This window comes from Phaethon lepturus, unplaced genomic scaffold (assembly GCF_000687285.1).
Source record: "Phaethon lepturus isolate BGI_N335 unplaced genomic scaffold, ASM68728v1 scaffold19851, whole genome shotgun sequence".
Classification (NCBI taxonomy): domain Eukaryota; kingdom Metazoa; phylum Chordata; class Aves; order Phaethontiformes; family Phaethontidae; genus Phaethon; species Phaethon lepturus.
Window position 1 is genome coordinate 3,401 of NW_010517381.1, and position 18,735 is coordinate 22,135.

Here is an 18,735-nt window from a genome sequence, read left to right on the forward strand (position 1 = left end):
TAATAGATCTGAATGTGTGGCCTTAAATGCTTTGCGTTTAAACAGCCTTTGATTCATTACGGGGTTTCCTTTCTGTCCCTGCGGCCTGTGACAACTTGTCACCCTTCCTCTACGCCCCCAAAAAAACAAATCAGTGGCTTAAAGTAATGGTTTTCAGATTGAGTTTTTCAAAAATAGAAAAAAGTTGGTTTTTTAGAGGCGGGGGCTTTCTTTTAAGTCTTCAGGGTCTCTCAAGCTTAAATTCTTAAGTTTTTCTTTTACTGTTAGACTTCATAGCTTTTTGAAATGGAGCTCAAGATCCTCATGTAGACAGCAACGAAGAAGGTTGTGGTTTTTGATGAGCAATGCTGCAGCTGACCTGTGCTTGAAACGTGAGACCTGTGAATCCGTGTGGCTTCATAACTTGCAGTGTGTCAGTCTGTGACACAGACAAAGCTGGTCTGTGGCAACATCCCAGTCAGACTCAGTATCTGTACAGACTAGTTGTGTTACATACCACCCCTTTAACATCTGTGTTTTCATTAGTTTGATGCAAACTTTCCATCTCTGTCATATTTGCTTCAAGAGCTAGAAAGCAGTTGTATTTTTTCCACTAAAATCTTAGCTGTGATACGAAGACAAGGAAGATCTGCAAGAATTGATGCCTGCCTTTTGCGAGACAGTGTTACAGAACACCGGAGGATTGTTGCTGTGTTATATGCTGCTTGTGCAGCTGCCCAGTGCATGCACCAGGTACATGTTTGCTGTATATTGGAGTTGTGCAGGAATTTTGCCCCCGCCTCTGTTAATTTAAACCCTAACAGCATTGATATGTGTAGGTGTTTGTTTACACCTCTTCTTACAGTCTGTACCTGTTTCCATTAATATAGTCCCCCCTGCTTTTTTTTTTCCCTGTTGGCTGAAGGGTTTTTGTTTTTTTTTTGAAGTCTTTGGATATGTGTCATCAAAGCGTGGCTCTTTAGGCAGGAGAGGCAAGTGGCCGTGGCTGGGGGTAGGTGCTATTTCGGTTTAAAAAACAGAATGTGAAAGGGGGAAATGACCGTACGGTGATACTAAAATTCAAGTTTGCAGTGGGTTCACAAATCTTCTTCCTTGTTGGAGATGAAAAGGAGTACCGACTTCACCACGTCAAATTCTGTGATGATCCTCAGTTGTCTACCTCCAGAAAGAAATCTGTTTCTTTCTGGAGCTGGACATGTATCTGCAGATAAATCAAGCCTGTTGAATTGTCACCTTCACAGCCTAGGGAGGCTTTTGCTTTCTCCTCAGACTACTTAAATTTTTCTCTTCCAATGTTATGTTCTTGTGAAACACATGTTCTATTCATTAAGAATTAACACCAGTTTTCTTGGAGCCAAGTAAGCTATAAGCACTTCTTAAATCTACTTTAACCGCTCTAGGTGTTTTTTGCCTGTTCTTGTAAGGTACTCACAGGTAAGTGGCCATCAGCTGGAGAAAGGGCAGGAGCTTCAAGGAGGGTCTTTCCATTTAGTGTATAAGTTAGGAATTCTCAGGAAAATCACATCCCATTGACACAGATTGTGCAAGGCGAGTCAGATCACTCAGGTCACTAAGCTACTGTAGTCCTGCTGGCCGTTAACACTTCTGCCTTTTTCTGTAAAGAGTTATGTTTTCTACCTCTCTGCCAACGGTTCTCTGACAAAACTTTTGCTCCTCAACTTGGTGGTTTTTTTTAGCTCTTGCAAAAGTGCTTGCGCTGTGGTGCGCCTGCTCGTGTGGCTGGCTTGCAAAGACAGCCTGATTATTTGGGAATAGTGATTGGGGAAAAAAAAAGTGTCACAGTGGACTGATAAAGGTAGAACTGTCTCATGAAATGGCATCATTATCCTTAATAAGGGGTGAGAGAAGGTTTTTGTTTGGTTTTTGTTTTTACAGCTCTACTAGTTACCTCTGTCTTCTATGGAGGTGCTACAAGGGAGTTTGTCAGTGCTGGGGTTTACTGTAATGTTTTCTAGGTAACAAAGCCTAAGGAGTGGGTTGCGGAGGGCGGAGAGGAGGAGGGGAAAGGAAAATTTTAACCAGGAGAAAAGCTGCATTTAGCATTCCTTTCTGTGGAAGATTATAGTTGCCCCTTAAAGACCTACTGTGCATTGCTGGAGACTGACAGAAGTAGCGAGCAAACGTTTTATCCTTGCGGAAGGTGCTATTTGCAGTGCCACTGCAACAGATGTAACCAGTTTATTTTGTCTGGGTACACGTATTTTTCAGTTGTTTCTCAAAAGCTGCAGTTTGTGGTTGGTTGCACCCACTCACAAGTCCTCTAGCGACTCAGCTAGCAGGTTGAATTTGGGGTTGCTGTTGAGCTTGCCAAATGATGTTTCTTCTGCCATTTTGGTTGTCACCAAAGTCTTTATCCTAAGTAGGCTTCAGATGTTCCAAGGCACTTGGGCAAAGAGCTTTCCGCAGTGAGTAAACACTCTTGTAGCCCTTTCAAGGGAAGACCAAGACCAAGCTATCTACTGACCTAGACCCTTATAAATAATCCAGTTGCAATTACTAATAATGCTTTCTTAAAGCTAAATCAAAAGTCCTGTGTGCGTCTCCTCAATGCATCGTCTTCTCTACTTAGCACTGCAGGTCAGAAAAATTATTTTCAGTCTTGTCAGTTTTCATCTAGGCTCTGTACGGCAGCGTTTGGGGTTGGTGACTCTCCTCTGGCCAGTTTGCTCTAAGGCGAAGCTTCTGTGGCAGCAGACTTGGTAGAAATGAGCATGGGTGACTTGTACATCCCAAGGAGAGATGGTTATTTCTTCTGTACAGTACTTGCTACCTCAGGATGACCTGCAGTTCCTAGCAGAGTGTTTTCAAGCAGTCAGAGCCCAGGTGTGGGTATGTGGAGCTTAAAAATAGGGGAGGGAATAGAGCAACTGATAGTAACACAGAAACCTATGTTTTCCTTAATTTAAATACAGCTAATAGTAAGGATGTATGCATTAAAATGAGGAGAACACCTGTGTGTAAAAGTGGCAGTTTAACAAGCTGGATTCCAGCTAGCCATAATTTTGCTGTTTTATTTTCACTTTGTGTCTTAAGATGTGAAATGATCAATTTGGCAGAATAAAGCAACTTGTGTGATGAGGATGCCATAAATAATGGACTTATAATGGATATCATCCCGGTAAATCATTACAGTTAAGTAAGCCACATTAATGGCGAGGTGATTGCAGAACACCAAAACGTGTTGGTAGTGCAATATTAGACTGATTTTTTTAAAATGTGTTATGAAATGCAATAGTATGGCTTTAATAGCATTCAGAGCAGAACAAGGGTTAATACTAAATCCCGGCTATTTGTGGGACGACATTGATCTCTGCAATGGGAGGACAAGTGATGGTTCGGTGTAGTTACAGAGCTGCAGAGTTCAGAAGTGTGTATTTTCACGGCTGAGGATTTTTAGGAAGAGGTGAACCCTTACTGCAATGACAGTTAAAAAGAAATTACCAGGCTATAGCTTAGGTTTCCACTGAAGACCTGGCGGCGTGTTATGGATTGATTCTTCGTAGACTCTCAATCAATTTGAATTGTGCTCTGAAACAAATGTGGTTCCCCTCTCTGGTGGAATTAATGTGATCAAATATTGTCCCAATCTCATACCTGAAAAAAAAAAAAGACTTTTGCTGCCAGATTTCATCTTCATTCTCAAAACTGATTTATGTGTCTTAGTATGCTAATAGCTTCAGTAATGTGAGTAATCCTTTATCTGAAAATTGCACTGGGTAAGGTGAAAATTTGCAGTTGCAGGAGGAGAAAAAAAAGCAGGAGCGGTTCTGTCTCCCTTGGGGATATGGGAAGGAATGGATCCAGATGCCTTGGTAGCCACGACCTGCCTCTGGGCACCCATTGTATGAATTACCTTTGTACAAATCTCTCTCACTGGTACCAGTTTCTAAATGGAAGGTATGGAGAACCAGGGGAAAGAGAAGTCAAAATTAATAACTTGATCTTGGTGGAGGCAGGTTTCATGCTAAGAGGTTTTTTTCACTGGTTTATGTGTCTGAGATTCTTAGGAGTATCTCGATATTTAGTGTTGATGGTGGAACTTCTCTCCCAATTGCTTTGCCCTTGTGTCTTTTCCTTCCCGTTGGATTTATTTGACGTACTTTTTTCCCCATTGCAATTTTTATTTGCTCTCTTCCCAATAATCCTCTTGAGAAGGCTGAGACAGGAGAACTGGGAGCCGAGACCTGCGCTCTCCTGCCGCTGGCGCTCTGCTTCAGGGCACCCCATGCCTTCTTGAGCCGATGTCGCTGGCTTCAGTGAGCAGGTATGAGGTATAACTGACATCAGGGGCTGAGGTGGAAACAGGTGAGGAATTTTCCTACAGCGGCTGCCAGGTCAGGACGTCTTGGTGCACTCTGGCAATGTTAAACTTGGCTTTTTAATAAACATACGGCTCCAGAAAGCTCTTTCTGTTTGTAGTGGCTCCATCTCAGCCAGTCCCTGCAGAGCTCTTTAAACCTAAGCAATGCCTTGTAAATGCAAATCTTTTTTTTAAGAATATCTGACAACATGAAAATATTTTTCGTTTAAGTTTACAGTTGATATTCTGTACTAATGTGCAAGCTTACCATGTCCTAGTAAAATTGTTCAAAGAAAAAGTGCCTGTGAATCCTTCTCTAATTAAAAATTAAACACACATCAGCTTATTCAGTTACAGTTCTCCCTCTTGCATGCTTGTGCCACCAAGGCCAGCTTTGACATAAAAAAGCTACTTCAAGTGTTTTTCATCTTGACAACCCAGAACAGCCTCAGTTTTTAAGGACTGCTAGAAGTTCGGTGCTGGGGGGAGTACCTGAGTGCAAAGAAGTCCCTTTTCCCTGGACTAGGCTGCTTCGTGCTTGCAGTCTTGAAACCATCAGCTAATTAGAGTGCTGGAAAAGCGGGAGCAAGTCTGTTCTTTTTCTTTTGGCGTTTGAAAAAGGATGCGAGAGAGATGGCATCTGCCAATTCTTACATGCATTGAAAAATGCAGGGCTGGACTGCTGATGCTCTGGACACGGCAGGGAGTAGAAACGGAGTGTCTGAATTTCCTTGCAAAACAGGTTACTGTTTTTTACAGGGGATCGTTGTTTGGGGAAATCAAATATCCACATCAAGCCAGAATGTATATAGCTGGTGAAATAATTGTGTATTTCTTATTTTGAAGCGATCTGGATGCCCTCGGTTTGAATGATGCCAGTCTCGGATCGGAAGCGGTACTTTCCTAATGGGTTTGTGGGTTTCCTGGATGTCAGAGACGCTAACACGTTTAATGTTAAATTACAAATATATGAGGCTTTCGGCTGTTCCATCTTGTCGGCGGCGTGTACCCATAGAGCAGGGCACTGAGCGCTTACCTGATGGCCATGAGAGCTGCTTCAGCAGCTGGGGCAGAAACACAGCTTAAACCACGGAGCTGGGGCACAAAAACGTGGTGCCGAAGTGGACAGAGAGCCAGGTATCAGGAGGGGCTGTCAGATCTCTTTTGGTGGGGGTTTGGGATGAGGGGGATTTTTTTTGTTGTTGGATTTTTTAGTTTTCTTTGGATCCTTGGGCTCAAGATTGGGTTTTGGTGGAGCAGCTTGTATTTAATGGTGAGGCATTCAATGAAACTTTTGGTTTTAAATCTTCAACTCTGTTGGTTGACTCTTCTGCCTAAAAAAACCCGCGAGCAACCATGTCTTGTGGCATAAATAAAAGCAGATATGTCATTCTTTTCTGGAAAAAAGCCTCAACTATTTCTTTTGTCCAAGGATATTAATTCAGTCTCTGAAAGTAACTGTAGAGTTGTTCTGAGCAAGAACTTCAGAGGACTGGCTTATCTCTTAGAGACAAAAATATGATCTACAGATTCCTTGTTGCAGTAATGCTAGAACATCATGATAACTTTTATGTTTGATTCTTGTTTTCAGGATTTTGGAGTTAAGTTTTTTTTTTTCTTTTTTTCTCTGAGTAACTTTGTTGTTTCTTGTAAAAAAAAAAAAAAAAAAAAGTTAAATGATGCCAGAATTGAGGTTGTGTTTCTTATTGTAAGCTATAATCACATCAGTTGTTGGGTGTTTCATACTTTATCTCAGTTTTATTCCTTATCCTACTGCAGATAGTGGTGTTAAGCTTTTCATTGCTGCAGTTAGAGCAAGATGCTTATTTTAATCTTTTAAAAAGTGAGCACCAGCTCTCTTGGTTGATCTTGACTTAAGTGCCTGGAGCTTTCAACAAAACATACCAAATATCATGGTGCTTTTGATTAAAAAAAAAAAAAATTACAAGAGATTGTAAAATTGCAGATGGAAAGCATGGAAAATTTAGCTTTATAAGTGCTTTTTTTTTTGTTGTTCTGAGATAAGGATACTCTTTATTTTAAGGTTGTTATGGGAACTGCCTGTTTTCAGTTCTCCTGGGCAATTGCTACCAAGTGAGCACTGTCTGGGTGATGTCCCAACATCATCAAGGATGGAGATGACTTGGAAAAGAGGATAATTTAGTGTTTTTTAGGGCTCAGGCAGAGAAAACACTCATGCAGTACTAAAGCCAACAATCTGAAATATTGTAAAAATCTCTTCAAGCTCAAAAGTAAGCACTGTGAGGCTTGATTTTCATTTTGACTGATTAAATGATATTGGCGACACTTCCATCATCCATTGTATCTTATGCATATAAAGCCATAATTAGGATGGGGAACCCAAGTAAGGGCAACATTAGCTTCTCTGTGAAAATAACACTTGCAGATTTTTCTGTGCATATCTAACAGAAATTCATCCCTGGAGATGAAAAGGGAACGTCAGGTTTGTGTAAGATGGAAATAAGAGCTGGTTTTCATTATGAAATCTTCTATTGTTCAGAGCTGGAGAAGATTGGAGAATAAGCCCTGTTGGCTGGCTGTATTCCATTAAAACTTTAATTTTAAGCCTATTTATTTTTAAAGGAATAAACAAAATGGTAATGCCGATCGCTAACTTGTTTTTTAGTATCTGCACAGATGAATATAAAATGGATGCTCTTCAGATGCACTAGCTGTGAGCTGCAGAATTCATGGGTTTTGCCCGTAAGCCAGGGTGGTGTGGGATAGACACCTTGTGGCTTTGCCCTACCCAGCAAGAGCAGTGTTGCCGCCTCCGTCCCAGCCTGCTGTTGTCTGCTGGTGCTCCATCCCGTCTCGCTTGCCTCGGAACCACGCAAAAGCCTTAGATCTGACATGAAAAATCACCGATAAGCTATTTGCTAATCACTTTTCATTATCTATGCTTTTCTTCCCCTCACCACGTATTTCTTGATTATGCTGTGAAGTATAATATCACCACCTCTTGCCTTAAAAGATATTGAGCTCGGGCACTCCAGATTATCTGCTGAATATTTTATGTATGTCTTCCCTCCCTCTTCCTCTGCTCCCCTCCCTAAGTTCACATCACCGGTTCCCATTATGAAATCCTGAGCTGCGTGTTGCTTTAGTCGGAGGAAAAGGGCAGTAATATATGCAACCCTTTATAGCTGCAATGGGATAACACACCACACACGGAAGATGTCTTTGCGCGAAACAGTTCCAGGATTCTCATTGCTGGAAGTTAATGGTTTAGCAAAATAACGCGGTGGCATCTTGTGTTGCAAAAGCAAACAGAAAGCAATAGATGTGTCTTTATTTTTGTGTTCTGTGATTATTCACTGGCTGGGAATATTTGAGTAGAACGGCAAGAATGGTGAACAAAAGGAAAAAATGAGGCTGCTGCTCCCTGCTCTCCATTTCTAATGTTTTTGCTGGCCTTGGGAATTTTCTCTTTTACTATTCTGTTCCCAGTTTCCTTTTTTTAAGGATGACCCTATGCTTGGAAAACTGACTTGGCATCCATTAGAAATAAAACCTTTTTTCCACTAAAAGATACAGCACCTTCTCTTTTCACAGGGAACATCCACCCTTCACCTTCAATCTTGTGAGCTAGCAAAAATTGCTTTGTCTCCTGTAGCTGGTGTGTGTGATGACGTGACATTTTTGTGGTTCAAATTTCTCCGTTGTAATAATGTTTGCATTTGTAGCTCTGGTTTCCCATTTGTCGCTCTACCGTTGTGTGTGTAACGGGGTATGGATTGTATTTTACGAGTTTTGACGCTTTGAAACTTGCCTTGTACTTCAAGTTGAATGTAAATGGTTTTGCTCCAGGCTAGCTAAAAAAGTGATTTAAGAACAGTAGGGTTTTCTTAAGGAAATTTAAATCGACTGCATTGGGTTTTTGTTTGCTTTGCTTTTGATATTTGGTTTAATTTGCCTTTTAAAATGCAGCTGTCTATAAAAAAAAACCCTTTGGCCAAATGGCTCTTACTGGCTTTAGTTGCTTGTAAGATCTACCTGCACCTTCCCTGCCTTGGCACTCAGGCGGGAGCGTGCAAGTATTTCTTCTTAATGAATTGTGGTGGGGAAAGGCTGAAGAGGAATTTGGAAAATGCTCTAAGAGCAGCTGAGTAGGTAGTTGGGATGTGACAGCAAGGTGTGTCAGCCAGGTGTATGCCAGTAAGTAATACTCATAATTTGGTTTTTATTACACGGGTTACATGCCTCTTTCAGAACAGCTAATAAACATTCGTGACAGTTATTTTCTGTAACTTTTCCTATTTTAGAAAAAATACGAGCAAATATCTGGTTGAGGGTCAGCGTGAGAGTCCACAACTGGAAACCGTTTGTTGCTTTACTAATGTGTTGTTCTTATTCGACAGGATGTTTCGCCTTCGATTTCTTCCCGTTGCAGCAGGGCTGTCTGCTGTCTCGCGGCGTTACCATGGGACGGCACATCACCCCAGGACCAGGCGTAGGCTCGTGGTGGCGGCTTTCATAGGGACGACTGCAGCGACAGCAAGTGCCAGATTCCTTTGGCAGAGGTAATATATATATTTTTTTAATTTTATTTTTTGCTTGAGACCTCATGCTGCTTTAGTCCTGTGTAAGTACCTGCAGATGGGCTTAAGAGCTGCAAAGCATTTCCTGCTTCTGCTGTATGAAGGAATGGCTGTTGCTGACTCCCTGTGGAGCTTCTTTGCTGCTGCCAGAGATATGCAAAAAAGCTCAGAGCTGAAGAGTTTTCCTCTGTAGCCATCCTCAGCATAGACTGTTTGCCCTTGGTGGGGTTTGCTGCCCGGCTTCCCCCTGCGTGGTGATGCTACACAGGTCTGTGCTGCTGTGCAAAGAGAAATCTATTAACTCTGCCAACCTGGGTGAAAACATCATGTTTTCAGCTTCTGGGAGGGCTGCTAGGGACAGCACGCTTGGCTGGGGGATGCTCCTCAGGTTTTCTGGGTGTTCTGCTGACTGCTTCACATGCAAAAGATAGCAGAGGAGCAGAAGAGGACAGTCTGTCTTTCGGTGGTAAGGTAGCTGCACGCAAGACTCATGAGGTTTTTAAGGGCCGGAGTCTGAGCGCACATACTCTGAGCGATGAAGCTCAAAGCTTGTTGCCGTAACTGAGAGGAGAAAGGGGATATTTGTGCTTGCCTGAGGTAACCCGTACTCAACCCTGGGCAAATGCCACATTTGAAGTAAATGAAGGACTCCCTTCTCTTCCCTCAAAATGTGGAAGCAGTGTGGCACCAGCAGTGTCACTCAAACTCCTGGTTCCAATTAGAGTCTGAAAATGAAGTCTTTGCTGGAAACCCGTCATATTTTCATTCCAATATTTAGGTGATTTGTTGCTGGCTCTCCGCTTACCTGTGTTGTGGCTAGAAGGCTCTAGTTTTAATGTAACAGGAGGAAGATGATGGTAATCGTTCTAGCTGTTCCTAGAGCTGTCAAAGCTTGATGTCTACTAAAAGGAGTTGCTCAGGCAGAGGAAGAACACAGTGATCCAGCACAGCGCTGTCTTATGCTGCATTTTGCTAATAATCTGCACTTACGTAGTGTGCTGTCTCTTTATCTGCAGGACCTAAACGCTTCTGTGGAGATGGTCAGGATCACACCCCTTTTCAGGCAGGGAAGTGAGCAGGGATTTTTCCACTAAAAACGTCCTCAGCATGATTGTAAAGTACATAGGACGTAAAGCTCTCCCAAAGACACAGAGTTAACATCTCCCTCCTGCAGCAGGTTCACCCCTGCCTTTAATGACAGCCAGATTGTCAGTTGTTAGCTTTGCCTTTTATCAAGAGGGAAGGTGCTTCCCTGCAGCAGAGGGCTGTGGAGTGCTAGGTCAGGGGTGATTTCAGGGACTGATTTTTGGCTTCTGAGGTACTTGGCTGTTCCTTGGAGGCCCTTGGGCACTGTGGCTGGGCTTGATGTTGCTCAGCTGAGAGTAGTGATAGAAATCAGATAAAGGAGATGGCAGTGTCTTGGGTCTAGCATGGTCTGTGATTTCCCCAGTCCTCATCGATCTGGAGGGATTGGCTTGCTGTGATTTTTATTATTTTTCTTTCTTCCCTCTGTCTCCTTTCTCTTTTACAAATTTTTAAAGCACTAAATAGAATTGTACAGTATTCCTTTCCTATATGAGCCACGAAATAACTCCACAATGTCTGTAACTGCATGCAGACTTACGGTGTTACTTTAATTACTTGGCATACAGCTATTGAATAAGAGGAGGAACAAAACTGATATATCTGGTGTAGAAAATACTTCATACTGACACCTGTAGGAATTTTAAACAGACTCTCAAATAGGAATTTTAACTTTGCGTTTAAATAAACGAGGGATGAGAAACTGCAAATTTCCTTTTATCTTTCACAATATATAAATTGAGTGGTTAGTTGGCTTTAAGAATAAGCATAAGTGGATAAAAAAATGTTTGGAATGACATCCTGGGTTATTCAGGTAGTTACATCCTGGGTTATTACAGTAAGTGTGAGGAATTAGTTATGAAAGGTAAATATGTAATACATGTAGCCAGGGATTGAATAAGCCAGGTATCACTGCAAAGGTAATTTATCTACTACAGAGAGAAATGTCCATGTGCATCTGAGTACTTGCACTTACTACTAAGCGATTTTGATTTATTAAATGTTGCAGCAGTATCTAAATGGGAAGCAGGTTAGGGAGGTCCTGTGCGTAACCAGTTCTGTTGGTGCAGTCAGTCTGTTGTAGGGATGCCATACGATGCTTCTTTTCCTTAGGTTAGTGAAGCAGCCGTGCTCTTGTGACAGGAATCTCTCCGGCGCTGCACAGTTAGTCTCTGAGGGGTCCAGCAGGTCCTAAGTGTGTCTCTATTAGCATCGCCAAGAATTACTGTCCCTTTACTGGCAGGTGACTAACGATGGACGTGTGCCTGCTAATATTCCGTTTAGCCTGGGATGATCTATCAATGAAGCTGAGACACTCTGTTGCCCTTTGAGTAAGAAATGCAGTAAGGGATGCTCTCCTGCAGGCTGTCAGTGAAGTTTTCATTTAAGATGAGGGATGTCTCCCTCTTTTGTTTTCTTCTAATATTTTCTTTACAGTTAAGGCATTAGAGATGTAATAGGCTGAATCAAGAAGCAGTTGACAAAAGTCTTAACACTTCTTGGGCTAGGTAAGAGTTGATACAGTGTTAGAGGAAGAGAGATAATAAAAGGAAAAGAGTATTTGACTTTTATTTCTTTTTGTCATCTGCCCTTGTGTAAATATCCCAACTCTTCTCAACTGACATGTGGGAAGCAGCACTGCATCTCTTATCAGTACTTAAAAAAACCCCAAACTTTGTGTTTCAAAACGGATTTCTTGTGCTTCTGATGATGAGGAACTTTGCAAAAAGGGATTCGTATGGTGGTGCCTGTATGTGAATTTTCCCTTCCTGCTACTTAGCATGAAGAAAGACAGGACTTCTCAGGTGGTTTCTGACTGTCATGTGCAGCCTGAAACCAGTGTGTTTCAGATGGATTCTGCAGGATGTGCTTTGAAGCCAGCGCTGAGATAAGGAAGCCCACACAAAGGCAGAGGAGAAGTCAAGGCTTGAAAAGATGTATACAAAAGCCCCAGTGGTTGTGTGATTGAAGATAGGAAAGGGTTATTTTTGTGTCTTCCTGAGGCTGGAGGTGGGTTGATGGGATCTTCACATTTGATGTGCATCTGTGTGTAGCTTTCTGCTTAGCTGTCCATCAGGCGAGTGTTGGTCTCGTTGCCTTCGCTGTCTTCCAGGAGCTCCTGCTGCCTGCTTGTGGTGGAATATATTTCATCTGAATAATCATACGACAGGAGTAGCTAAGGCTGCTCTGTTCTGCTGTGGTGAAGAATGCTTCAGCAGTACAAACAACCGAGTGTAGAAGACTAATGAAGTTTACCCTTGCTAAGTGATAACTTAAGCTCTGAGGATTTCCAGCTGGCAACAGAAGCAATTAAGTATAAGGAACTGAATTAATTGATTGAAATAAATCTCGGCTCAGTCATTGGCTAATCTATATGGGGCATTAATATATGAGAAGTACTGAACCTCACAGTTTGCAGCAAACTTAATGTTTCTAAAATATTCTGTTACTGATACTCACGTAAAACTTGTATTCTGTATTTGTAGTTCCAAATACTGACTTAGTGTGTTATGAAATGGCCGCAGATATCTTCTTTATGTCACAAACCTTCCTGGCTGAATCTGTGGGTGGTGGGCATGTGAAAGCACTTAAGTTGGTGTTTCAGTGCTGAAGCTTGTCACTTAATCACCCGGGTATTGAATGAAATAAAGGAACAAATGTACCTTTCGGGAGCACAGAAAGATCTCTGTAAGCAGAGTCCTACCAGTGCTTTTCCGGATCGACTGGAAGTATTTGGTTATGCTTAATTTCTTATCCTTCCGCAAATATATTAGCGGTAAGAAGAAGAGCAAGACATTTTTGTTGCTCTGGAAGTTGGTTAACAAGATCTTTGCTATCGGTGTGTTTGTGTCTAACGTGGTACTCGGTCTTATTTTGCTGTATCCCCTTGGCCTTATTCTCTGCTCTTCTGGTTCCTGCCCCATCCTGTGCATAAGTTGAATCAATTAAGCTCAATATACCCGTCTCCCAGCCCTGGTGGTATATTCTCATTCTATTCCAAGCTCTTTTTGAGGCTCCGCTCCTCACCAGCAAGCTGAGCTGTTTTGGTGCCAGTTGCCACTTGTGCAAGATTTCATTCCATCTCTACCATTTCTTCTCTTCCTCCACCCTTTCCTCCTTTGGCCATCCTGTATCGAGTGCCCAATTGCTTTACTGGAAGATCCTCTGTAGGAAAGCCCCTTCATCTTCCTTGCTCTTCTGACCTTCACTGCTTTTTGTTGTTTGGCTTTTCTCCATCGGCACTTCTGAAATTCATTTTGAAACCTGGATCAGTCCTTAGCTAACTCTGTTTAAGAATGCATTGCTTTGTTGCATCAGTGTCTTAGGGGATTTAGAGTAATTTGATGGCAGAATTGCTGGAAATATTTTATGCTAGCTGAAGCTGAGACTTGAAAAATCTTTTTTCTACCAAAACAAAGGAAACCACATAAATCATAGTCAAGAGGGGAGAAACCTGTTTTATAGCTATAGATGTGTCAGGTACTACTTAACCTGATGTAGGAGAGAAAAGATGAAAAAAATGTAGGTATTATCCGTGTTAGGTAATTTTTATTTTGAGAGCTCTGCTCTATTTTTTTTAATTCTTTGAGAGGTGACAGACTTAAGAGACTATCTTTGGGATTGCTGTGCTGAGGGTTTTCTCCTAAGGCTTGAAGGCACATTGATCCACGAGTGGTGTCTTGAAAGAGCACTGTGTCCTTTTCAGGTGGTTTTTGGCTTCATATTATTTTTACCCATGAGCATCAGGGGAAGGAAAGAATCTGATGCCGGGGAGTGAGCCAAAGTCAAAACCGGAGTCAATTAGGAAAACATCTGAACTGTCCTGGGGGGTGAGCGGGGGGAGTGACCTCAGCTGACCTGCAGAGCCCTGGAGCTCGATCAGCGCATGTTCGTAGTATCTTACTTAAATGTTGGATAGCAAATCAGAGCTGGGATTTGTGCAGAGAAGCCACGTGGAAATGCAAGAACCTGCTTCCCGAATTGTCTTGGTTTGATATGACTTTATGGGGACTACACTTTGAATTTGATGTCTTCGAACACGATAAGCATTGTTTGAACCCCGAGTCTTTAATGTCACTTCAAATGGCACCGTTTAATCTTTTTTTTTAACGATACGGGTGCCCTCTGGTGGCCAAGTTCACACCTGCTGCCTCCCTTTTGCACTGAATAACTAAAAATACCTGCATAACTTGCCTGAATCCCCAAGAGCGTGTTGGTCGACCTCCGGTAGCTATCTGAAAAACAGCATCTCTCCAAGAAGTCACATCATTTGGGAGTGGAGTAGGGGAATAATTTTCTGGCTCAATAGAGGAAGCACAGAAATTGTAAATATCACTTAGTTTTGATTAATTCCTGGTTTGGAAGTAAAGTGCCAATGCAGTCATTGAGTGTCAAGCCTTTAGGGTCTAGTCTTGTCATGGCTGTCGCCTTTCTAACGATGTTCAGTGTCTGCCACCACCCAGTGGCTCAGCTGCCTTCTGTTTTCAGTCTGCCAGAATGGCTGAAGGATTGCATGAGGTACTGGCTGGAAGGGAATAATGTTATTAAATACCCTGGAGTTTGTTAGGGAAGAACAGTTTTTAATTGGTATTGATATAGACATAGAGGGGAATTGCTCCCTCCTCGACTTGCAGCTGAGTTCGTTGGGACTTTTGTTCCAAGAGCATGAGGCCAAATTCTCAGAAGCATGCAGCTGTGTGAATGCATCCAAGGCTGGAGAGCAAAAAGTGGTGCCAGGCGTGACTTTCTCTGGTCTTCCAGGTGTGAATAAAGTATGGCCTGAAAGGTGTGAAGTGTTTTGTCCTGGCTCTGACTGACCTCCCATGATCTTCCCCTGCTGTCTGCTTGTAGCTAAAGACCAGGTTTCATGGGAAATGAAGAAATCTGAAGGGATCTCATTTTCCACACAAGGGATCTTGTAGCACATATACCTTTTCCCGTAAGTCATTACAACTTTCACACTACTTTGGGTACCCAAAGCAATAAGACGTTCCCTGCATTTAAATAACTCCATCTTGCACGTTCCAGCTGCGAGTTGGTAGTCAGATGCTTGGATCACTCTTCCTTTCTTCTTCCCCACTCTTCCTTTCTTCTTCCCCACTGATCTGCTTGAGTTCCTCTGTATTTCTAAAGAATTATTTAAAATAACTTCAGTTCTCAGGCAACACCACTTATGTTAGCTCTACATTTGTCCTCTTGTGTTCTCGTATTTTCAGTGGAAATGAAGACGGATTGACTAGCGTGGTCAGGTAGATAAACACTGCTTGTTGTGAGCCTATAAAATGCTCTGGTGTGGAAACACCTGCTTTGCTCTACGCATGTGAATAGGCTCACCGATTTCTTATTGCCTGGCAGGACTTAGTTTGCACAACAAAAACAGATGCTGCAGTGATTAATGTTGTGGCACATCTTCACTTAATGGCTTGTTGCATTATTGCGGATGGTCTGGGAAAGGGAAGAGATGCTGATGAGAATTCATGTTCCTTCCCTGCCAGATAACTGGATGCTGGGGCCATTCTCTCTTAAAAGTTCTTCATGATGCTTAATTATAGATACAGGCTAGTTAAACTTGATGGAATATATTGTGTTTTGGATAAATCCACTTGTATTCACATTTTATATTGGTATAGAGGCATGATTTGTCTGTCTGTACAGAGAAAGCAAATGTTTTTGGAGAACTTGGAGGAAATATATATTGAGAGTCACAACTAACATCTGTTTTTCTTTATCTGATGTCTATACCATGCCTAGTAAGGGAGTAGTGCCGCAATGCAAATGAACTTCTTGACTGCTGAAGGTGGAAGTAGACTTAATACAGCCAGCTTCCCAGAGTTACTGCTTGCCTTGGCGAATAGCTCTGCTTGAGTGAGAGCATCTCTCACCCTGCTTCAGGAGGAGGAGCCCACTCAATATTTATTTTCTAGAAACCGTTGAGGGAAGAGAATGTGTACATCAGGGAGGCTGCTAATTATCTACACTGTGAACAAGGCTGTGTGTTATTCTTGGCCTCAGTGTATGCCAGTACCCACTTTCCACTGTTTCTTGGTTTTGTTATTGTGTTACAGAGCTTTCTAGCTTGTTCCTCTACCGAGAACGCAGGCTATGATCAGTTTAATCCTTTGTCTCAGCCTGGGAGGAGTAAGTTCTCTGAATGCAAAAAACTTACCGTACTAAATATTTAATTTGTGGCTTTTGATTGGGTAGGGTTTAGAGAAAAAAGATGCTAAAACGCTGGAGAGCCTGAGCACAGTAGCCTAGGAGGGCTGCATCGGTGCCAAACAGAAGCATTATTTAATATTTAGACTTGATTTGAGATTCCTGTCTTGTATGTACGACGTGTGCATTTGTCCTTAAGACTGCAGTGATTCACTGGGAGTTACGTTAAGCTGATGACCCACTAAAACACAAAGTGGCTTTCACAGGCATTAGTGTCTAGCATGGATGAAACCAGTCACGTAAACACGTCTGTCTTCGTTGTGCCTAGATGTTCCCCTCACTCTTTGCTGTCTTGATGGGTATTGTGTGTTTGCTTGTGCTCGGTTTACTGAGCAAGCAAGACCGTGATTTCCAGCGCGCTCTGAGTCTTTACTGGTAGATGGTGGGGGACCCAGTGACTTTATCCTCTAGCTCGTTAATAAAAGATGTGGCATAGAGCCAGGAACTTATCCTTGCCAAGGCTTGTGAGAAGCTCAGGCACTCGGTGATGATCAAATGTTCATATTTTGAAGCATTTTATTAAGCAGTTTTTAATCAATTAAATGTGTCGTGTTGATTTTTGTGTTGCTCTGGCTTATTAATCACAAGATAATTTAGTGGCATCCTTACTGCGATTATCAACAACACTGGTAATCTGATCAAGAGGTGAAATCTATTTTAGTGTAAGACTTATTTTCCGTAAGCCCTCATTGACTGTCACAAAATTCTTCTTTACCCTTCTTGCATTAGAAAGCCTAGATCATCTTGTTTCCTCTGTCCAATGTCAGTCTTTCTCTAAGTAACAGGTCTGTGATAACACCTATTGCCCTGTTCTACTCTTTTTGAATAGTAATAGCAATGAGTTAAGGCTTACTGAACATCAACAGCAGTTGGACAGAGTGTCTCAGCCAACTTTTATTAAAACTAAACCTTAGACTTCTGCAGAAAGCCTTATAAAGACCTGAGTAGAAAATACATATTCATTGTGCTGCTAGGTGTTATATATGTTGCTGGTGTTGCTGCGTTATATAGATCTTCGCTACCGTTCAAGTGGAGAGAGTCTGTCTAGGCTCTCTCCTGAGATCAGGATATATAGAATATAAAGCATTTTAAACAGAGTAAGTGTTCACTTGGAAGTATATAGTTCTGTCACATCCAATAACACTGTAAACAATAATCTCAATTTATTTCATGCTCCGTGTTGTTTTTGGTAACTTGGGTAATAAAAAGATCATGTTGTCTTGGTCATTGCTGCTTCCTTGGGTGCTTCGGTGTCCCTTATCAATTTTCTACAGTATGTAGCTTTCGGTTTATACGGAGTACATTTAACTTTCTCTGCCCATCTTTTCTGTTTCCTTATTTCTGTAGGGCTTGCTTTCTTCTGAACTAAAGTTGTGGCTTTCACTTGTATTTTTTAGCATTTATGACATCCTTACCCTTGGGTATAAGCTTTGAATACCCAATAAAACAATCTTCAGCAGTTGGTGGTTGTCATTCTAAGTCAAACTTATTTGTAGCTGTTTATCTGGCTCATAATTTCAAACTGATAAAACCAGGCTCATACAAACCCTCAAGTATTGTAAAAAATAATAAAGCAAGGGGCAGGGGGAACACTTTCTGTGTTTGCTCAGGAGTTGTATCAGTGACTGAAAGCAACTGCCGTTACCTTGGGAGGAAGAAAAAGCGCTACTGAGCCTGTAAGCCTTCAAAGTACAGATCGGATCGAGAGAAGTTCAAGTGAGCAGTGTATTTGAGAGGTGAGGAGCGCAAGCTTATGGCTCTGTGCTCGATTCTCTCTGTGCATGGCAGATGTAACTGTAAGCAGTGTCTCCTGGATTAAGGAACTGATAGATATATAGTTTACAGGGATGTTAGGGTAACATCAGTAGGATGCCTCCAAGTGTGTGTCATAAGGGTTGACAACCTTCATGAAGCAATTGTTTTCCTCTGCAGGCTATCAGGGAGTCATCTCTAAGGAGTGGCGTGTTATCCTACATCATCCCAGTTAGCTGGACCTAAAACTGTTCAGGTTGTTCTTCAGAGCAGTCAACTTCAAGGGGCTTGAAGCAGAGGTCTTCACGCTCTGGCCTGTCCGTCTGCACCCATGTGCTGGTCCCGGTGCCTAAACTGGGCTGTCATAGAGGCGAGTGGGAGGGAGCGTGAGAAATCAGCTAGTCTGCTGCCAAGGCAGGGCTGGGTGCCTCTGAGCTAGTCCTGACAGGTAGCAGTCTCACCTATTTTTAGCAATTTTCTGGTGATGGAGAAAGCAGTGATGGAATAGATCTCCCTGGCAGTTGATCCAGTGTTCCCTTGTCCTTAACATTAAATGCTTTCTGTGTATGTATATATGTACAGGTTTCTCCTTCCTTCCCCAGTGTCTATGTCTCTTTCCTTACGATGTTTTAAGCACATTTTATGTCTTGTCTGGTCCTCACTGGACCAAGAGAACAGTCCTGCAGCAGCTGTTGTATGTATATTACGGTTGTCTCGCCTTCCTCTTTTCAGTCTTTCTTACAGCACTCTGACTTATTAAGGTCAGGGTTTCTCACAGTGTGTTCTGGACTCTTCACCATT

At 42.2% G+C, this 18,735-nt stretch overlaps 1 protein-coding gene across 3 annotated transcripts in view; it reads left to right on the forward strand.

Moving 5' to 3' along the window:
* The first annotated feature begins 8,704 nt into the window (after positions 1-8,704).
* The window catches only part of MICU1 (mitochondrial calcium uptake 1), a 95,686-nt gene continuing 85,655 nt past the window's right edge, over positions 8,705-18,735 (forward strand). For all 3 annotated transcript variants that reach the window (XM_010296389.1, XM_010296390.1, XM_010296391.1), the window contains exon 1: positions 8,705-8,865. In XM_010296389.1, coding sequence (XP_010294691.1) covers positions 8,705-8,865 — 161 coding nt within the window. The remainder of the gene's footprint in view (positions 8,866-18,735) is intronic.